Genomic DNA, 17,921 nt, shown 5'->3' with positions numbered 1-17,921 from the left:
ATTAAAGCAGCAAACGAGGATACACTTTTAAAAAAGGCACAAAGTTAACAATATAGTAAGTCACATGATTTATGGCATGAAAATACTAGATGTGAATAACTATGATGCAGGCGGCGGATGACATGATCGAGCCGGCAACTTGTGAAACTGCCCGGCCATATGGCCATATGGCATTTTCCAATAAGTCGGTTAGTTCATTATCGAACCCCAACGGTTTTAGCTTGTATAAATATTATTTATCAACATAGGCCTATTTGTTTGTGATATTTCAAGCGTTTTAACATTTCAAAATAATCCCATTCAATTACACGGTTGACAATGAAAAATTACTGAATTTAGAGAATGCAATGCGGCCACCACCTGTATGATGCATCAATTTGTAACTATTTTTAGTTTTGGACTGTATCCATTGCCCATAATAGGGGCAAGACTAATCATTATTTCTGTCACATAAGAACCTGCACTGACATAATGGCTCTGGGCAGAAAGACATCTGCATCAGCTGCTGTGTGTATATTTGGCTGTGACTGGTCCATGAGGCATACCTATGCATACACGTAGGTTCACAAGACATACCAATATGAGTGAATGTACAGGTTCACAAGGCATACCTGTAAGAGTACATGTGTGTGAATGCATATGTTCACATGGCATACCTAGATGAGTGCATGTGTGAATACACAGAATCATACACACAGCGGCTAATGAAGATGGGTCTTTCTGTCACTGAGCTAACCAAAAAGCCTGACACAAGTCCTCAAATACATACTTCCATCTCTGAACAAGCCACTTTGTTACTGTGCTATCGGGACATTTACAACTGTCACAAATACAAGGTGTCCCATAAAAAGGTTACATGTAGAAACTGAACCGCATTTTGTGATGGTACAACAAAACGATGTCATTTTTTCAAATATTATTTATTCATTCTTCTTGTATCTGTCCGCCAAGTTTCAATTCCGTATCTTAAAAGCAACTGAACTCATGAGCGCAAGATTCCAGGGGTGTCAAGAGTGGCTAACCATCAAAATATTGCACAACGAAAGTCGAACACAAGCACGATTTTGTTTTCAGATTTTTTTCTCTATTACTTTGTATGTTTTTCTTATCTTTCATTGTTGAACTTTATTGCACAAAAGAAACATATTGAAATGTTAAATATTGACACTGAAAATAAATCAGTTTTAGAGCTTTTTGACTCTTGGTGATAACAAATATTAGGAAAATGGTCATTAGAGAAGAACACGTTTATTGGTGAAAGCAGTTCTGCACGCTGTATCTGCAGTCATCAACATAGTGAAATGAATAACAATCTTTTGCATATAGGCCTTGCTTGAATTTTGTTGATTTGAAATCGCTGCTGTTTGTTTTTACATTTCTGACTGAACTCTTGAAATAAAACTGAAAAAGTTTTCTTTTTTGTTTATCAGAATAAAACACTGCATCTGCCATGTTATGGCTGGGCCTACTCAAGTGCCCCGCCAAATACACGGTGGTTGTGACATTGGTGCAATAAACCTTGGTCAGGAATGCCTGGAATGCGGGCTAAGTACGCAGGTTGTGAACTTGACATTCACAGTGGTACTAGTAGAGGGTACATAGTTTATGTCATGAAAAGGATAGTTATATTTGTTAACAGTAACTTAGATTATTTTCAAAAATCTACATGTAACCTTTTTTTGGGACACCCGGTATAACACTGTATCAATACATTCCATGTGTTTAGGGCTTCATGAATGGAAAGGAGCTTAAAATTATAATAGTGACTAAAGCCACAAATGAAATTTTGTACAAATACTGGACACAACTAATCTACACAATGTCTTACTCATAGATATACTTAGCTAAATGGCCATGGGGATGCATGGGGATGCAAAAATATAATATTAGATTCATGATAAGGGCTGATTTGGTACAAGTCCAAGTTTACAAAGTATCAAGCTATTTCTTCTTTTATATCACTTTGGTCACTGAAACATTGCCTCAATGCATGCATTATAGAAATCATATGAAAATTTTCTGCTGTATACACCTTCGGTCACAAAAGAAGATATAGCTTTTCTTCTTAACAAAAATGTGATGTATCATTCACTTAGATAATGATGTAATCAATTGGATTAAACAAAAAACTTTAAGAAATGACTGACCCGATTTCCAATTTATAAGAAGGTAAAAGTTCATGACTGAGTTCACAGGCAGAGTGACCATCTGTCTTTCGAAGGGACTTGGGGCTGGACTCCTCTGTGTATGATGATGTTACTGTGGAGGGTCCGCTACTCTTAACGCACAACAAGTCTATTTACCTTCCCAGCTTTTAAGACGGTATCCTTTCACACCTGGGTGAAATGAAGCAAACAGGATTAAGTGCCTTGCCCAAGGACAACAAATTGGCAGCGATGTGACTCGAACCCACAACCCTGTGATCATGAGTCTGGTCATTTTACCCACTAGGCTCCCCCTTTATAATGTTCCCCCTATTCTGCTAATTCCTTCTTCTTCTTCTTTTTCTTCTTCTTCTTATCCTTGGGTGTTGTTGCATCATCCAGGGTACTATCTAAGGTTGTCTCCATGGTGGTTTCCATGGTAGTATCCAGACCTTCCTCTTCCTCCCCAGCATGCCCATTTGTTTCAACCTCCCTGTGCTTCTTTTTCTTCTTCTTCTTGGGTGGTTCTGCCTCTTCCTCCTCAACAGCAGCTTCTTCCGTTTCCATGGCAACGGACGCTTCCTCAGACTTTCTCTTCTTCTTCTTGTCTTTCTTCTTTTTCTTCTTCATCAGTACTTCCTGTTCTTGTGCCTAAAAGAGAGTAATGGAAGAAAAAATTAATAAATGGTTATTAGGCAAAAAAAAAAAAAGGTTTGTCTCAAAGCTTGCGCGCGCGTTTGTAAAATCGCATGATTTGGAAAAAAAGAAATGCGGAATTTTTTTTTTATTTTTTTCCAGAAAAATTCGGCGAAAATCAGATTTTTTCCTCAAAATACCATAAAAATACCAAGTCGGCAAAAAAAAAAAAAAAAAAAAATCACATTTCGCATTTGTTTTCAAACAACTTGTGAGCTTTGAGACAAACCTTTTTTTTTTTGCCTTATATGTTTAAGCATAGACTGATTGGCTTTCAATTTAAGGTAGCAGGTCCGAATTTTATCGATGCACCAATGTGGTGATGTTAATTTGCACTTTACTTTCCACATTGTACCACTGTACCTCTAGATTCACGGTAAAGTTAATTTTTTATTACTTCCGTGGTCCGAGCTGTGCGCCAAGCGTACACACAAAAGACAAATTGGTTGACCCATTTGTGAAGCGTGTAATAGGCGACCTTGTCGCTTCTACACGATCGCAATTCACCAGCGCTAACCTGGACCACGGCAATCAAAATTAACTTTAGTCGCGCCACTGTGCATGTCACAGTATGATACACCTGTGCGAAAAGAATGCACAATCATACACTCATACAGAGACGCATTTTGAAGTGTCTACCAATCGCAAGGTGAGATGAACTATAATTGTGCAATAATTGATGATGATACGTACATGGAAATGATGCAAGGAATCCAACTAGCATACTAGATTCCTGCAAAAATGAGCAGTTTTTTGAGAAAATTACAAAATTTGATTTTACATTACTGCCTCAAGGAATATATCCGGACTATATATAGATACTGTGCTTTTACTTGGGATGGTAGATACCCTACCTCAGTCATAGCTTCTCTCATGATGTCAATGTTCTTACGAGGTGCTTCTCCAGTCTCATAGAATGACAACCTCTCCTCCACCTGGTCACGTAGCTTCTCACCATACACTGATGATGGCATATCTGTTACAAGACACATTGAAACAACAAGGTTACTTGCTGACATCTCATTAACAAATCTAAAATAAATCAATTTACTTTTTTGTTTTGGCACCAAACCTTGGTTAACCTTGGGAAAATTACCAAAGCCTGAATATGAATGCACCGTTTCTACGTCGCCAGGGGACTAATCACAAAGGTTATCAGGAGTTTCAAAAAAGATCATCTTTGCAGAATATTTAAATTTGTCTAGACACTTTCCAGGGATGAAAGCCAAACACGGACAAGATAAAAGTCTATGCCTTTTATATTAAGTACTTGACAAAGTCGGCATGTACATAAAGCCGTAATACATTACAGTCATCAACAACCATTGGATTATATCTTATCATCTTGGAATACAATATGGCTAGACTTACCAGCAAAGCAGTCAATTCTTGATGCCATGGAGCATTTGTTTGCCAGGTATCTGGATATTCTGCCCTTGTTCTTCTGTGCTGCACGCCCAATGAATGTAGAATGGAAAATGAGACCATATTTGGGTGTGTTGCCCTTAGTCTTCAGAGCTCTGCGGGATAAACACACAACAATTCATTTGTTGTCTGGTGTGATTGATGATAAAAGCAGGCAAATCCTCTATAGGATGTTTTATCTTTGTTTTAGTACGTATACAACATGCACACAAGCCTAATCATTAAAAGCTTCACCTCACAACATCACAAAAGCCTGTCACTTTCTTTCCCAAAATGCATGTTGCATTCTTTTCATCACACATGTTCCTAATTTGATTTGCCTTCATGTAATTTCAAGTGCAGATTGACCCTACACCTCTAACTGCAGACATTGTTTACAATGCATTTTTATGTTATTTACACTCTACCACCAAGGGCGGTCGACTGCATTTTCTGCCGCCCCCCCACAAACATGTGTTTACAAAACTAAACACAACACACACACCTCTACCTGTCTGCACCAGGTAATTACGGACCTTCTGTTTTGCTATCAAAACAAGGACGTATAAATCAACATTTAATCAACACAGTCAAACTGAGGATAAAAATGGTGCATTTTGTGTGCATAGCTGTGTACGCTACACAGTACGCAATATGTCCAACAACCAAAACTTAAAGCAAAATAGAGGATGTATCATAGGGTTGGGATTTTCAGGTAATTTTGTGCCCCGGTACCCGCTTATTTTTTTCGGCGGGTAAACGAAAAAAAAAAAAAAAAAAAATTTCAAGATGTTTTGTATTTTTTAATATGAAAATTGATACTTTGTATTCATGTTATACTCTATTAATGATTTCAAAATGCATTGAATTTGAATGCATTTTGAAATCATTAATAGAGTATGACATGAATACAAAGTATCAATTTTCATATTAAAAATACAAAACATCTTGAATTTTTTTTTTTTTAGGTCAACCCTGAATGATCCTAGCATTTAGATCTAGTGTCCAGGGACACTACAAAAAAAAAAAAAAAAATTTTTTTTTTTTTTGAATTTCGGTATCCGGGCATGGAATTCCTGCCCGGTACTCAGCGACAGCTACCAGGCGGGACTCAATTCCGGACTCGGTCCCTACCTTAATGTATCACTAAATGCATCTGGCACATTGTGACCTACTACAGAACTATGTGAATGTGAAAAGTCTTGTGTGTGTGTGTTCTTGTTTGCAGACCAATGCACACTAACAGATAATATCACCTTACCTAAAGAGTGCCTTTTCCGCTCCCAGAATTTGTACAGTAGAAGCAGGATACTTGGCCAGATTGGTCAGACTACCTGCGTGCGAGATTAGACGAGCACCCACCTACAATAAACATGTCAAGCGTAAATGAAAACTGATTCATTCTGGTATAACTCATAACACAGATGATTGGCAAAACATTAAATGCAGTAGTCCAATACCTAACTTATTGTTCTGGCACAGGATACATTATGAAATTAATGAATTGGTTGGGCCATGTTCAAAGCCGGGCATCCCTGCCAGGGTTCGAATTTGGCTGTATCGCATAGCAGTTTGCTCCACATTTTGAAGTAACTGCTACCCAATTTTGCATTTGTATAGCACTTTTTATAGTGCTTTAGTATATGGAAGTATCCTGATTATGAGGAATTAGCCAAAAACTGCTACGCAATTTTTTTTAATGCATTCGAACCCTGATATTCCCTGCATTAATAAATATGCATCGAGCGCACTAGTTTCCAATGTCAGCTCTTATTGTAGGTTCCGTCACATCCTGAATATTTTACAGGCAGTTCTCGATGGCAATGAAATGAACTGCCTGTTGAGATAAAAGATAGCACCATGCTTCACAGTTTGGGAATTCCATAATGCCCTTCACACCAAGGCTGGGACTAGCCGGGTAATGTTGTGCCCGAGTAACTTATGTGATTCCACCACGGATCGAGTCAACAAAAAATTGTATTAATGGTCTCCAAACAACCAGAAGGTATGAGAAGCAAATCAAGCAATGATATATAGTGATATTTAACATCAGCTTTGTTCGAGATTGAACTCTGGCCTCTTTTAATTGGATTTTGTGGACAGGGACCAAGTTCATGAACTCATTGCTGCCACTGAACTTTTAAGCCAACTTGTTGCACAATCAAGGCCAGGGCAAGGCTCATAAACAAGTAATGACCATCAGGTAACCAACACAAGAGATTCAAACCCAGGTACCTCCCAAGAGCCCACCCAAATATCCAAGACCTTCAGGTAACCAACACAAAAGAGATTCAAACCCAGGTACCTCCCAAGAGCCCACCCAAATATCCCAGACCTTCAGGTAACTAACACAAGAGATTCAAACCCAGGTACCTCCCAAGAACTTGTAATGCACTTTCGTCGGTAAACAGTATGGTAAAATGTAGAGTGATTAGGGTGTTACAGGATTATTGTTAACTTCTGTTCTTCCTTCCAATAATCACTTGATTCATTGATTATTTGTATTTCTGTAAAGCTGTGAAATCATTGATGGATATAGAAAGCTTATCAGAATTTGCTCAGAATTTACATCTGACAAAATATCTTTGCTCTGCTCACCTGTTCACCAATTAAAGCCGACAAGTTGGGAGCCACACTACCCATCCTTTCCTTCAGATAAGTATGTAGTCCTGCTCTGTATTCTGCCAAGGCAATTACGCGTGTGGTGAACCGCTCAATGTTTATCAAGTCAATATCAGAGATATCCATACCTGTATAAAGAAGAAAAAGTATTATAATATAAATCAGTTTTCACCAAAAGGTGGGTCCTTTGTCCCTTCTAAATTCAGTGGTTTACAAAAATGATCCCAAAATTTGTACGACCCATGATGATTAATGATCCACATTATCATCCATGTACATGTAGTAATTGCCATCATGGGGGGGGGGGGTATTTTTTTTTTTTTTTTTAACCTTCAGTTTTTAAAAATCCCTCAAATATTAAATAATAATGCTTCTTCAATTAGGGGACATTTGTCAATTTTGACTTCTGGATACCTGTTAGACATCAATTAAAGACTAGTCTTTCAATAAAATATTAATTTTAAGTGAAAAACATTTTTGAACAAATCTGTAAAAATCATCATTCAAAAAAAAAAAAAATTGCGACCCTGATTTTTCAGGATTTAGGGTAGGACGGTTGAGGGCAACACAACAATTTTTTTTTTTTTTTTGCCTTATCATATTTGAGTACCCCATGCAAATGTATTTTCTGATGCCTTCATAATTGGGAGTACACTTGCCAATAAGATTGGGATTGTTTTGTGCCAAAAATGCCTCAAGTGTGCAGCTTACCCATAGAGGACCTTGAAGCATCCAGTATAGCTTGAGCCTTGGCACTATCCATTGTGATCTCCTCCAAACTTTCAAGGTGCTCATCCGTCAGATTATAACGGTTCTTAACAAAACTGACCACCTTGGCGTACATGGTGTTATCGGTGACAACTTTCACCAACTCTGGGAAGTGATACGAGTACCATTCTCTGTGGACGGAATAGAAATGTTGCATTTTCAATGAATAATCTAGCAGTAGATGATTTGTGCAAACACACATGTGTGGGTAATGCGTACGTGTTTGCCGACAAACGAGGACACACACAAGATTTTTCACCCTAAACTGTGGACCTACTTCCAACCGAGGACTGTCCTCGGTCTCAAACTGCTGCAAAAGACCTCAAATGCATGCTAGATGCTTTAAACACTATTTGCCTGAAACCGAGGACCACACGTGTAAAAACTACCGTCCACAGGATGATGGCTAAAATTCTGTTTCGTATTATACACAAAAAAATTCCGCCATTTTAGTCCACGGTTAGGCGATGAAAACATCATACACACGTCCTCGGTTAGATAGCAAAACACAATGTCCACGTTTGGAGGCAAACACAGACAGGGGTGTGTATGTGTGTGGGTGCTGGGGGGGGGGGAGTTTGTAAGACTCATCAAATATGGACTGGTTATATAAGACTTGACCTTAATCTTCCACACAAGGAGTGTGAATTTCAAATGGCGTTACCTGAATGAGTGACTCTATTTAAAATATACACACCCTGTGTGGGAGATTAAGTTCATGTCTTCCATGAGGGTAATGGATCTCAAATGGAATAGCCCAATGCATATAAGAATGAGTCCTGTATAAGGGGCATAGGGGCGAGTTATCAGTTCACACAATTTTGCCACAACTTCGGTAAATTGCATAGCTTGCCAAAAAAATAATAGGACTCTGACCAATTGCATTATTTGCAAATCACGGTTTTTGGCTTGAATTCTAACAAATATGGAAGTGCCTAGACCTAGAGCTAAATGCTAGGATCATTTGTGGTTGATTTAGAGGTCTAAGGACTCTCCAAATCAGCGAGGAAAAAATATAATTTTTTTGTATGTGTAGGAAATCAGAATTTTGTGGTTTTTTTTTTTTTTTTAAATCGTGGTACATATTTTGGCATTCCTAATTGTGCATTAGTTGTAGCCCTAGTCTAATGCACTTCCCTTTATTTTTGCATGTTGTTATTTCTTTTTTGTCTCCATGTCCACTGGACGGATAAATGACAGACTTACATGTTACATACAATGATACATGCCAATTCAAAAAATTGAATCCTTGCTTAAATCCACATGACTTACTTTATTCTCATTGAAAATGTGTTGATATCTTTGTCCAACTGGTCCAACAAGCTGATGGACTGGATGATCATGTTGTCTACTCGGTGTACATTGAACTTGACTTTGGCCCTAGAATAGCTGTGTCCTAGACCTAGCTGTGCCTTGGCTTCCGATGTAGCCGTAAGACCTTTCACCATACGATGGAAATGATAGCGTAATCCTGTTGGCAATAGAGGAAGCAAGAGAATAAGAAAACTTTTTTGGGGGAAACAATTTCCAAATATTGTCAGTATGGACACAAGTATGATTATTAACAAAAATATCACGGAATAAAACCCATCAAAAACGGCATTTAAACATACTGGTTTCTTGGTAGCCATTCTTCTTTTTGGCATCTTATTCCTCGGTACATATTGTTAAAAATAAGTAGCAGACTAGCACTTTCACAAAATTCATGGGAAGTAAAGGGTAGTAACCATGGAAACACACCTCTGTGAATCTCAGCAATATGACTTCCTGTTTCACAAGTGAAGCCCATAGATTCTTGAACAGCGGCACCAATCTTCTGGTCACCAACACCAAGTCTGATCTTCTTCCTCTTCTTACTGGATTCCGGGAGGTTTGTTTCTAGAAACAGTTGAAGGTCCTCGTGCATCACACCTGTAAAAAATCCAAGTAAAGAAAACTGGCATTACACTTGAAACTTTTTGTTAGATAGTAACCTGCTAATTGGATCAGGCAAGAGAATTGCTTTTTTGAAGACTGCCTGAAGAAGCAGGCAAAAGCCTGAAAATTCTCATGCCTGCTGGATAACTTGGAAAACTGCTGGAGAACTTCTAACGCATAAGACAAGCAGAGATTAGATTTCCCGATCACAGCTCTCATACACTCCCCTACACACACCCCATCATGCACTACACACAAAAGGCTGCAGAGCAAACACACACACAACCCCAACACAGAATCAATTTAAAACATGGATACACATATCACTGACACTCACTATGTTTGAAAGCAACAGAAGGAACTTTTAAGGGGGTACTACACCCATGTGGTAAATTTGTGACTATTTTTGCATTTTTCTCAAAAAATAGTTACACACTGGTAACAAAAGTTATGTATATTATTGGGGCAAGGTATCCAATTACTACGATGAAATTTCAGTGACTCAAGACAAGCGGTTCAGTATATATGATAGGAAACGAGGTACTTCCTAGCGGTACCTTATTTCTGATCATAAATAACAAACCGCTTGATTTGGGTCACTGAAATTCCAGTGTAGTAATTGGATTCCTTGCCCCAATAATATACATAACTTTTGTTACCAGTGTGTAATTATTTTTGAGAAAAATGCAAAAATAGTCACAAATTTATCAAGGGGTGTAGTAATTACACAAATTTGTGCAACAAATGCATCTGAAAAAAATTTAGTTTAAAAACTATTATAAACTTACAAATAAAATTTTTTTTTCAAGGAAATTCAAGTCACACTCAGCTCTTACCAGGGTTTGTGTTTTAATGCGTCATTGCGTCCTGGACGCAAAATTTTGAAAATGGGTAAATATGGACGCACTGAATTTCTAAATCCAAGGAGGTTAAGGGTCCAAAAAATCTCAACTGGACGCATCCAAATCGCAGCCGGATTTACTGTGTAGAAATAAAAAATCCTCCCATTTAACAATGTTAACTGTTTATCTACATTTATAAATATGTCATTAATTTTCAAAATCGGCCACAAAAAGTCGTTGTTTTTAGGAATATCCAAGGCTGGGCGACGTAAATTTTCAATTCATATCGTGGCCGGTCATTATTTTAGCCTTCCAAAACTTTCAGAAAGTCAGGCATTCTAGGCCCCAAATTGCATAATATGCACATCATTTTCCAAGCAACTGAACCCCTAAAAAGTAAAATGGTGAATTATGGACTAATTTACTTCAATAATTGATATATCACACAGTAATACTGATTTGTGAAGTAGAATTTACAGTAACTTCAACCCTTTTGGCCGTATCGCGAACTTTATGAGATCGAGTCCACCATCTTGGTTTTAAGATAAACAAAGATATACTGCCCTCTACGGGCAGTATAAAATTAATTATTGACCAGCCTCAGCAGGCGGTAGACATGGAATATATAGATAATATAATATGAAATAAAATAATTAAATTAAATTAGATTAAATTGGATTAAATTAGATTAAATTAGATTAAATTAGATTTATTAGATTAAATTAGATTAAATTAGATTAAATTAGATTAAATTAGATTAAATTAAATTAAATTAAATTAAATTAAATTAAATTAAATTGTTAAAAAAATAACTTTTTTTTGGATTTTTCAATTTTTTTTTATTTTTAAAGATTTTGGCGTTTTGGACCCTTTGTTTTTAGGTTTGGACGCCCTATTTTCAGACTAAAGGTGGGGTTAAGGGGTCCAAATAGCTTCCACTGGACCCCCTGTTTTAACCAGGCACCGCTAACCCTGGCTCTTACCTTCTGATATACTGTTGATGTTGTCCAATGCATTAGTGCCTGACTTAAATGGTGAGAAAGCGTGCAGTTTAACAAGACCAGCAAACTTGCCAAAATCCGTCAGGCAAGCTTCTACTTGACTGTGAAGCATGGACACCTCCTCAAATTCCTTGATGGAACACAAGCCATAGCCCGATGCATGCTCATAGAGCACGAACATTGCCTGAAACAAAATACAATAATTATAATATATTCCTGGAATTATAAACAATTTTTCTAAATGCATCACGTAAGCATCCTATACATGTATTTGAAATATTTCAAATATGTGTGCATCCATATCAAAAAGATGCACTTGTCGGCTGCTACATGTGTCTCATTTCACATAATAGCTAGGAATAAATATCGGAGACATAATGTCGACATCGGCACGTATCCCGACTTGTCGACATATTTTTTTTTTAATTTTCAAAAAATATTTTTGGCCAGAAAAGTAAGTTATATGCCCAAAATTATTTGTTATTCAAGGTTGGAAACCAGAGAAATACTGCTACTAAAAAATATCCAATTTTTTTTTTACAAAGTTGGATAAATTTGTACATTTTGATTTATACCTATGCATTGCTAGCTGTTCAATAGAAGCAAAAGTAACTAAAATGTACAACGTTATCCAACTCTGCATTTTTTTTTTTTTTTTGAGTAGCAGTGACAGTGTATTTCTCTGGTTTCCAACCTTGAATAACAAGTCATTTTGGGCCTACATGTTCTTGTTTTTCTGGCCAAAAATATTTTTTTAAGAATTTTTTATATGTCGACACATTGTTGATGTCGGTATACGAATTATATCGACATGTCGACATTAAAAAAACGGTGCAACAGGCTCAGTTGGACTTGTAGTCCTTGCCCTATAATATACATATCTTACTTGTCACCAGTGCGCTAAAATTTTTGAGAAAAATGCAAAAATAGGCACAAAATTGGCCAGGGGTGTAGTACCCCCTTGGCGACCTCAAAATTGGCGATATCGCTTCCATCACCGCCTGCATGTTCAGATGATGTTACGGACACATGACAATGACATTGACATGACGGAGGCTTGCTAGTAGGAGTAACCACTTTGTGACTTTTTCTTTGACTTTGTTTGTTTTCTCGACTCTCCAAAATAATTATGGCACACTACATGTTTTGCAAATTGAAAAGCTTCACTGGCATGACTGGGTAAGCATTTAATAGCACGATATATGGTGACATAAATACTGAAAAACAACATGATTGGCAAGAAAAGAAATTCCATGATTGGCAAGCCTGACGAATTTGGCAGGCTCACATCCGCATGCTTCGTGCACAGCCAATTTGATCTATCTTTATGCGTGTAATTTGAGCTCAACACATTAAAAAATGTCTTAAATTGATTTAAACAACTCCTTACCATGACTTAAATCTGTAAATAAATTGTGTTTTTGAAGAATTTAATGACAATTTGGTCGCATTTCCGTTTTCTAACACACTCCCAATCGCAATCATCGGCGACCAACGTGGTGATGTTGACAGAGTTGCCGGTTGCAAAATTCAGGCAAAAAAATACCTAATTATGCGAAATAAAAATCACATCAGGGAAACCAGGACCGCGACACTCCGGCACTTGTTGGAAGACATGAAGTACAGCAGACAGTACATGTACAATGTGATTTTCTCATTTATAATTAGGATTACGTCATTGCCAGAGCTTGTTGATTTGTTCATTAGAATGATTGACAGCGGTGGGCGGACTTATACGCTTTGTACCGCTCACAAAACAAAGCTCTTGCAATGACGTAATCCTAATTATAAATGAGAGAATCACATTGTACATGTACTGTCTGCTCACTCTGCTGTGTAGATGTCTTCAACCGCTGTATAGCACGGTATAGGCAGTTTGCAGAGAGTGTCGCTTCTCTACCTTTATTTTCTCTGGGGAAACCTGCCGAGACTGACCTGCTGATGATGATATTATTGCCAACATGGCAGCCGATATTACAGCACTTTTTAAAGCATCTGTGAAGACCGTAAGGACCAGAAACAAAGCTCTTGGTGTTGGTAAAGATAATGGAAAGAGTAGCATTTTGAGTCATGGAAAACACAAGACGGATTTTGCCATAAAATCAAAAGAAGTGGTAAGTGAATTTTGTGGAGTGGAATTCGGAAGACTGACCAGAATAATAACGTGTGTAAAAAAAAAATAGGTCCCTATACCTACAGTATTTTGCTGTAAACCCTTGACAAGAGCATTAAGGCCCTTCGCACTTGATTATTATTTTCCTGTTGAAGATTTTGAAAAAGGGATGAGGTGACTACTGACTTTTAATTATTAATTATCTTTTATTTTCTTTTATCATGTTTATTTAGTTTGAACTATTAGGCCAATGGAACTCGATTGTTAGTTTCCGATTGGATGTTTGAAAAAAAGGACGAGGTCGCTATTTCATTATTCATTATTCGGTCTCTTTTCATTATCCATTATGTCAACAAAATCAATGATTATGAACAGCTTTCTCCAAATTTAGGTACCCCACCAGTACCAAAGTATATATTGTTGATGAAAGACCATTTCAAAACAGGTATTAATGCTTATATCATCATTAGGCTAATGGAACTCGATTGTTAGTTTCCTATTGACCGCCCGCATCACTTTTTCAATTTGACCAAAACTTTCATTATTTTCATTAAAAAGTCAATTATCTGAAAATTCAAATGGAAATAATCAAAATTGAAACTCTCAAAATGTCTGACATCCCCTGCTGATCATATTCAGCAGTTTTTCTTAGTTGTAGGGGTAGAGGATGTAGTAAATAATGGAAATTTAAGGATTACCTCATCATGTTTCTAATGATTACAAAAATTGCAAATTTCTTTTCATTTTAATGAAAACAAATTCAAATCTTTTCTCAATCTGTTGCAAAATGTCTGTAAAGATGATCTAAGCATTAATACCGGTTTTGAGATGGTCTTTCATCAACAATATATAAACTGCTCAAATAAAGAAAGTCCGCAGTCATGTAACCCGTCCTACACCAAAACCTGATCTTGTTATGAAAATTTGATTGATACGGTTGTGTGCAGAATCTTGTTAGCTCTAATTTGATACCAAATTTGATACCAAACACTCAAAAGTGAAAAAGACTGATACCAGTTTATGGCATTTGGTGCATTTTCAAAAGTTGCAAATCAAAAGCGATAACGCGGTCAAAATTGCTTTAGCGTGGCAATGTGGTCAAGCTTGCTTGCCCACGATGAACCCATGTCGACTATCCCAAGTGCACGCTTTATTCAATTGTTAATTTAAACCGCATGGATTGCTACAGTGCTTTACTGATGCATACTAGGGCACGATGCAATCGATATGACCTAGCGGTTGTTTCGGGCTATGTCAATGGTCGCGCTGTGCCATTCACCACTACAGCTACGCGTGGTCCATTTTTAATTTGCAACTTTTGAAAATGCACCAAATTTCATATACTGGTCTCAATCTCTCTGAATTTAGAGTTTTTGGTGGCAAATTTGGTATCAAGTTGGAGCTAACAAGATTCTGCACACGACTGTATCAATTAAATGTTCATAAGACGATCAGGTTTTGGTGTAGGACGGGTTACATGACTGCGGACTTTCTTTATTTGAGCAGTTTACTTTGGTACTGTGGGGAACCTAAATTTGGAGAAAGCTGTTCATAAAATCATTGATTTTGTTGACATAATGGATAATGAAAAGAGACCGAATAATGAATAATGAAATAGCGACCTCGTCCTTTTTTTCAAACATCCAATCGGAAACTAATAATCGAGTTCCATTGGCCTTACAGACATTTTGCAACAGATTGAGAAAAGATTTTATTTTTTAAAATTAAAATGAAAAGAAATTTGCAATTTTTGTAATCACCAGAAACACGATGAGGTAATCCATAAATTTCCATTATTTACCACATCCTCTACCCCTACAACTAATAAAAACTGCTGATTATGATCAGCAGGGTATGTCAGACATTTTGAGAGTTTCAATTTTGATTAGTTATATCTCAATTTTCAGATAATTGACTTTTTTATAAAAATAATGAAAGTTTTGGTCATATTGAAAAGATGATGCGGGAGGTCAATAGGAAACTAACAATCGAGTTCCATTAGCCTTACAAGCAACTATTGACTCATTTTGACAAGAGGGGGCATTTAATTATTTCACAACAATATTTGATTTTATAAATAAGTGAAGGTGGAGTTGGACTCTTTGTTTATTCATCATTATTGTTGATATTATTAAAGTCGGAAAATGGCAAGTAGAAATAGTTGAAAGTTATTTTAAAGGAGAAAATTAGAAATGAAAATAAAATAATTAAATATTTTGAGATTTTCAATTTTGGACGCGGGCGGTAAACAGGAAACTAATAATCAAGTGCGAAGGGCCTAAGGGTTGTTTTACAATCAGGGTACATTTGGGCTTAGCCCGAAACATCATGCATCATGGCTATACGCAGAAAATGGTACGGTACATACTTACAATCCACATACAAACTAGGAAAGCATACTTTCAATGTACAGCTGGTTTTTTTCACAACAAATGACTTACTCACCAATGTCTTCTGTGGCCAAACTTGATTATTTAAAGTCCTACTGCATTATAGTCCACTTAAAATATCAATTTGGTTGAAATTTGTTGCCAAAAACTGTGTTTAAATGTGTTTATTCCACCACATAAATTCTTGTGATCAAAATTCCCACCATTAGAATGTGCTATCTCCAGCATGTAGCCCTTTACACATAGCATGTAACCTCATCTCTGCTTATAGAAGCTGTTACAGGCATGTGTATACAGCATGGTTACAGATAGGAGCACATTCAGGCTTGGTTAAACTCTATCTTGTTATGATATGTTTGGTAAATTGGCCAATTAGGTCAAGACATGTCATCAATTTAACCTTGGCATGAGAAAGAGTTGCCACTCATGCTTAAAATCCACCACATTATGGTGGATTAAAGAATAGCTTAATCTATTTATGTACAGCTGTGTGTGGTCAAAAGAGTAGGCTAGGGAGATTGGGGTTAGTTGGAACGCAGGGTAAGTTGAAACATTGTATTTTTTTCTGACACAAAAAATTAATTTGGTAAAATACTGGCACCTAGTAATAGGTATTAGTAAGGGTCATCCACCAAATTAGCAACAGCACTGATGCCCCGCCAGTGTTGGCTTGGGAAAGGAATATCTGTTTTTTGACTTACTGACTAATTTTTATACCCCTCAGAAAAGATGCGTTATCTCCATGTTGTTTGAAGATTCAGGGGATTATTTTTGAGTATCATAAGCACTAGTAGTAAGTCCCAGAATAATGTTAAATAAAAGTTTTATTGTATTTCTTATTTTGTGTAATGAACTTTGAAATGTAAAAATAGGCATCGGGGTTAGTTGAAACTTTTGAGGTGGGGTTAGTTGACACGTGAAAATCGCATAGAAAAATATGGTTAAAAATTTGACTTTTTAAAAATTTGTAACATGTTTACCATTTCTTCAATATTGCTTTAATATGGTTAAAAGCAATAATACAAGCAAAAAGTGCACACAGAAAGTACATTTTATAATATTTTAGGCTTCTCATATTTTGGTCCATGGTGACACTCGTCACCTTGTGTCCAAAGTATTGACCCTTACTCCCACATATTTATTTATTCATTTTTTCACACTGATTGTATGTTAAAGGGTGCCTTCAAGGGAAGTATAACCCTAACAACACAATAATAATTATTTTGAAATTTTTACAAGCCGTGTTTCAACTAACCCCACCCTATGTTTCAACTTACCCCAGGGGTGGGGTTAGTTGAAACACTTTTTTTCAAATTTTCAAATTGGATTATATGAATAATCATAAGCAGGTCCATTAAAGTTTAAGGCTGTACTATTTGTTGTAGCATGTATGTATATGTTTATACTGATATGGTTAGTGTTTCTTGAAAGTAATCGGTTTGCGTTAAAAAGACGATTTTGTGAAAAATGTTTCAACTAACCCCAATCTCCCCTATACTTCATGACTTCTAATATTATTTGCTCCAACACATGTGTCTGGCACTTAACACTTTGGGTGGAATATTTGGAAACAGGTATTTATTTTTTTTAGTCCACAAAATGTAAACATGGAGACATGTACAATTACAGAATTTGACTTACTGGAAATGGGTTTTTGCTGAACAAAAGTAAGTAAACATTAGGGATCATATTTTTCAAAAATGGATTGCAGGGTTTCAGTGTATTTTGAAAATGATGGGTTTGTGTGAATTTTTATAACTGGTGCAGTTATCATGTTTTGAAATATACACTCTTTGACAGCTCTCTCCGTGCCTGTTTGAATGCCTGGTTATACCATGTACCCATACACTAGGTATGGGTACATGGGACCAGGTATACATCATGGCCCTGTTTCTTCCTCACTCCACTAGGGCCATGAGTGCCCTACGTACGTAAAAACGGGGCATCGTGAATTCACGTCGCGGTGATGACGTCACACTGACGGCATCTATTTATAGGAAGAATTCAAAACACGACGATGATAA

The 17,921-nt window shown here is 36.8% G+C and overlaps 2 protein-coding genes across 2 annotated transcripts in view; one reads left to right on the top strand and one right to left on the bottom strand.

Annotated features, from left to right (window-relative positions):
* Positions 1–1,985: 1,985 nt before the first annotated feature.
* Positions 1,986–12,936, bottom strand: LOC140148161 (nucleolar protein 56-like). Its single transcript, XM_072170023.1, has 10 exons — positions 12,785–12,936; positions 11,377–11,578; positions 9,375–9,545; positions 8,907–9,105; positions 7,578–7,765; positions 6,843–6,994; positions 5,506–5,606; positions 4,212–4,360; positions 3,695–3,816; positions 1,986–2,795 (listed from the first exon to the last, which is right to left on the bottom strand). Exons 1-10 carry the CDS (start codon positions 12,785–12,787, stop codon positions 2,475–2,477), a joined length of 1,608 nt encoding a protein of 535 aa, XP_072026124.1. The 5' UTR covers positions 12,788–12,936; the 3' UTR covers positions 1,986–2,474.
* A 378-nt stretch (positions 12,937–13,314) lies between these two features.
* Positions 13,315–17,921, top strand: part of LOC140148162 (syntaxin-18-like) — a 32,153-nt gene continuing 27,546 nt past the window's right edge. The window contains exon 1 of the mRNA XM_072170024.1: positions 13,315–13,508. Coding sequence (XP_072026125.1) covers positions 13,356–13,508 — 153 coding nt within the window. The 5' untranslated portion in view covers positions 13,315–13,355. The remainder of the gene's footprint in view (positions 13,509–17,921) is intronic.

Source organism: Amphiura filiformis, chromosome 3 (genome assembly GCF_039555335.1).
Source record: "Amphiura filiformis chromosome 3, Afil_fr2py, whole genome shotgun sequence".
NCBI classification, from domain to species: domain Eukaryota; kingdom Metazoa; phylum Echinodermata; class Ophiuroidea; order Amphilepidida; family Amphiuridae; genus Amphiura; species Amphiura filiformis.
Note: the sequence above shows the minus strand (reverse complement) of the source record. Positions and strands in the feature narration are given on the sequence as shown.

Bases quoted from the DNA above. Each gene is read 5' to 3' on its own strand.
- LOC140148161 (XM_072170023.1), bottom strand. The intron at 3,817-4,211 runs GTAAGTCTAGCC...GTCTTGTAACAG, and splicing joins AAGAATTGACTGCTTTGCTG to ATATGCCATCATCAGTGTAT. The intron at 2,796-3,694 runs GTAGGGTATCTA...ACTCTCTTTTAG, and splicing joins TGAGAGAAGCTATGACTGAG to GCACAAGAACAGGAAGTACT.